This window comes from Penaeus monodon, chromosome 34, assembly GCF_015228065.2.
Source record: "Penaeus monodon isolate SGIC_2016 chromosome 34, NSTDA_Pmon_1, whole genome shotgun sequence".
NCBI lineage: Eukaryota > Metazoa > Arthropoda > Malacostraca > Decapoda > Penaeidae > Penaeus > Penaeus monodon.
The window spans coordinates 33614531-33617819 of record NC_051419.1 but is presented as its reverse complement, the minus strand read 5'-3'; the positions used below and the strand labels follow the sequence as shown (position 1 = coordinate 33617819).

Genomic DNA, 3289 nt, shown 5'->3' with positions numbered 1-3289 from the left:
GCACCATATTCTATCACTACATGAAATAACAGATTCCCATTTATTCGTGTAGCAAATTCTTAACGGCCCAAAAAATTTAATAATGTTAATGAAAGCCACCAAATTTGGAACAAAATCAACAAGTGATGGAACAATAGCAAAATAAAAAAAATCCAATTTAACTTTTACAGCATTTATGAGCATGTACATAACTTTTATTGAACTTAGCTTACTTTCACACAACGTAAAAGGTAAATTGCACACGTTATCAAACGTTATTAACCCCAAGTGACAAACAGAAACCTATTTGTCTATTCTTGACAACCTCTAAAGCACCAAAGCATCTAAAACAGTCCAATAGAAAACATGAGGCTAGGCCAAAGGTCAATCCCTAGTTCTGGATCAGGAATACCGACTACTAGGTAAGGATCTATTTACTACACCCGACCCTTTCTTTCATTGGACTTGACCAGGTAAGGTCACCAAAATGTGCTTAGGTCATAAATAAGGGTATATGACAATGGGCTTCAATAAAAACGTACAGTCGCCTAAATACCCTTATACCAGGCAACGCACGTTAAGGACGGCTCATCCCAGTTCAGGGTTGTCTTTCCAGGAAGCTGCCGTTCACCCTATCACAGCACCAAAGAACAGCTGCTCCTAATCTCCACACGGCCCGCAGGAGAAAAGGTAATCTAGCAGACAAACTCCTGCTGATACTCCAAGCCAAGTTCCTTCCCCTGCTTGCCGCCTGCCTTTCAGTAGTGGTCTGCGTCGCTCGACAGCTCCGCGAGAATTAGATGGGCTGGTATTCTTGGGACGAACCTGCGCTGCCGTAGGTCGAGTCGACGTCGCCCTCCTGATTGCCGAGCAGACGGCGTTTCTCCTCCTCCGCCTTGGAGAGCGAGCCGTTGACGCTTAGGGGAGACGCGGGCGTCCTGCCGATGCCCGTGCACACGAAGAGCGCCGTGACGAGAGCGACCAGCGCGTGCAGTACCGCCACCACCACCGTCGCCCACTTGAATCCGATGTTGTCGAGCAGGACGCCCCCGATGGAGGGCCCAGCGAAGCAACCGAGGGCGAAGGTGGACGTCCAGATCCCAGAGACGAGGCCGTAGGTGCTGAGGTCGTCGGGGAAGCCGTGAGCGATGGCGTCGCGGTGGGCGCCGCTGAAGGTCGCCACCAGCTCCGCCCCGAAGCCGATGCCGTGGACGACGAGGGACACGATGCACATGGGGAGCGACGTGTCCAGGGGCAGGAAGGGCATCGGGCCGACGAAGGTGAAGGCCACCACGACGACGAGGGCTCCGAAGGCGGTCACGCCCCGCGGAGACAGCTTCTTGTCGCAGAGCCAGCCCCAGCACGGCGCCGAGAGGGCGTACGTGGCGCCGTTGAGCACGAACATGAGCCCCATCTGCAGGGGCGACAGCTTCAGCGGCCGCAGGTGGGGTTCCAGTGTGGCCTGGAGGAAGCCGATGCTGAAGGAGGCGGCCATGATGGCGAAGGCGGCCAGCATGATGCTGGGCAGGCGAAGGGCGGCCAACAGCTGTCCGCCGTTGTTCCCGGAGTCGCCGCTGCCCTCCGAGTCCTCCTTCGGCAGGAGGCAGCAAGTGACAACGGCGGCGCAGAGCAACACGCAGCCGCACACGACGAAGGGCAAGTAGTAGCCGCCGACCTCGTAGAGCGCCCCGCCCACCGTCGGGCCCGCAATGAGCCCGAGGCCGAAGAAGGTCTCCATGGTCGCGAACGCAGACCCGACGTTCTTGGGAAACTCCTTCGCGATGATGCTAAAGGCGGAGGTGACGAAGGCGGCATTGCCACATGCCTCCACGATCCTGATGGCGAAGGAGAGGCCGATGAAGGTGCTGGTGTCCTCGACCCGATCCAGCAGGCCGAAGAGGATGCACATGATGGACACCGTGACGATGCCCACGTTGTTGATCAGCTTGGCGCCCCAACGGTTGAGGAACTTGCCGTAGATGGGACTCACCAGGAACACGGTCAACTCGAAGATGCCGAAGACCAGGCCGTACTGCGTGGCCGTGGCGCCCTTTCGTTCCGCCTCCGCCGGGTAGAAGGGCGCCTGCAGGGATACGCACACTGCGTTGAAGAACTGGGCGACGCTGAAGGTCACGAGAGTGACCCACTGCCTTCTCGAGTAGCCGGACATCTTGCGGGGACGAGGCAGACACAGAGCAGATAAATTTTCTATTCAAATCTTGAAGTTTTCACAAACCTTCTTGGCCCTCTTTCGTCCACGAAGAAGAAACGAAACCGATAACCGGATAAGGGGATCGCCAAACAAATGACGACCACGGGAAGATGTTTCTCACGATCACGAGTGCCTTTCTTGTAAACTTGTAAAGCCGAGGTAGACGGGAGCGAGGAGACCGTGCGCGTATCTTCCCTCGTGGCAGCTGCTTGACTGGCGAGGCGATGGTCAGCGGCGGTCGCCATCCTCACATATAAGTCCGCACGTCCTGCCAGATGAAGGACGAGTCCACACTTTTCTCCCTCGTCGCAAAGCAGTTGTTTTTATCCCATTTGGCGTCACTGGTGCTGGCATTCACGAGATAAACACACCGCGCTTGTTTGTTTACATGCTCCACATACGCGATTTCGATTCTGCAATGCACGTATTAAACTTTTCCAACGATCTTCAGTTCAACACACAAGCAAAGCGACGAGAGGCGTGCACAAGCACACACACTTCGCAACTCAACTCCCCCCCCCCTTCCCCCTGCGCCCCCTGAGGGCAAATGGCGGTCAAGCAGTCCAAGCGACCTGACAACAGCTCAACAGATGGTAACTATTCCAGCTAGTTAGCGATAAGCAAGCACCCGCGAGCGCTTGTTCCACGAAAACGTTCCTGCGCCGATGAACGATCAGTTACAACGACCAGATGCGCCTAACGACCGGAGAAATGCTCCAACTTCTGAACAAGCCTTTTCTCTCCTAAATCTGGAACGACTGCTCTAGAACTTGAGGAAAACTTCAGAAACGAAACAGAAATAACATAAACAGGTCAGCCACCGCAAGGTATGTTGACTGATGAATTTGCTAAGAAAAACGAAATTTCCGATCAGGATTCAATAATCAATAGATCGCTTCTGTGAGAAATATTTAAATGTCTTTCAAGATATTCTTCACAAAAATCAGAATGGCTTTATGTGGCATTCAGGTATAAAATTCACCGTGCAAAGGCCATCAGCATAAAAACAGTGCTTTCAAATTACTTAACTGAGTTGAATTGATCCATAAAACCTTGGTATGTCAAGTGTCTAATAATGCACTCAAAATCCTCACCTTC

General features: G+C 53.3%; 1 protein-coding gene across 1 annotated transcript in view; it reads right to left on the bottom strand.

Annotated features, from left to right (window-relative positions):
• LOC119594756 (MFS-type transporter SLC18B1-like) overlaps nucleotides 1-2444 on the bottom strand; it is a gene marked incomplete in the record, with an annotated part of 2723 nt that extends 279 nt beyond the window's left edge. The window contains 1 exon segment of the mRNA XM_037943849.1: nucleotides 1-2444. Within this exon segment, the coding sequence (XP_037799777.1) occupies nucleotides 776-2149 (1374 nt within the window).
• Between the last annotated feature and the right edge of the window lie 845 nt (nucleotides 2445-3289).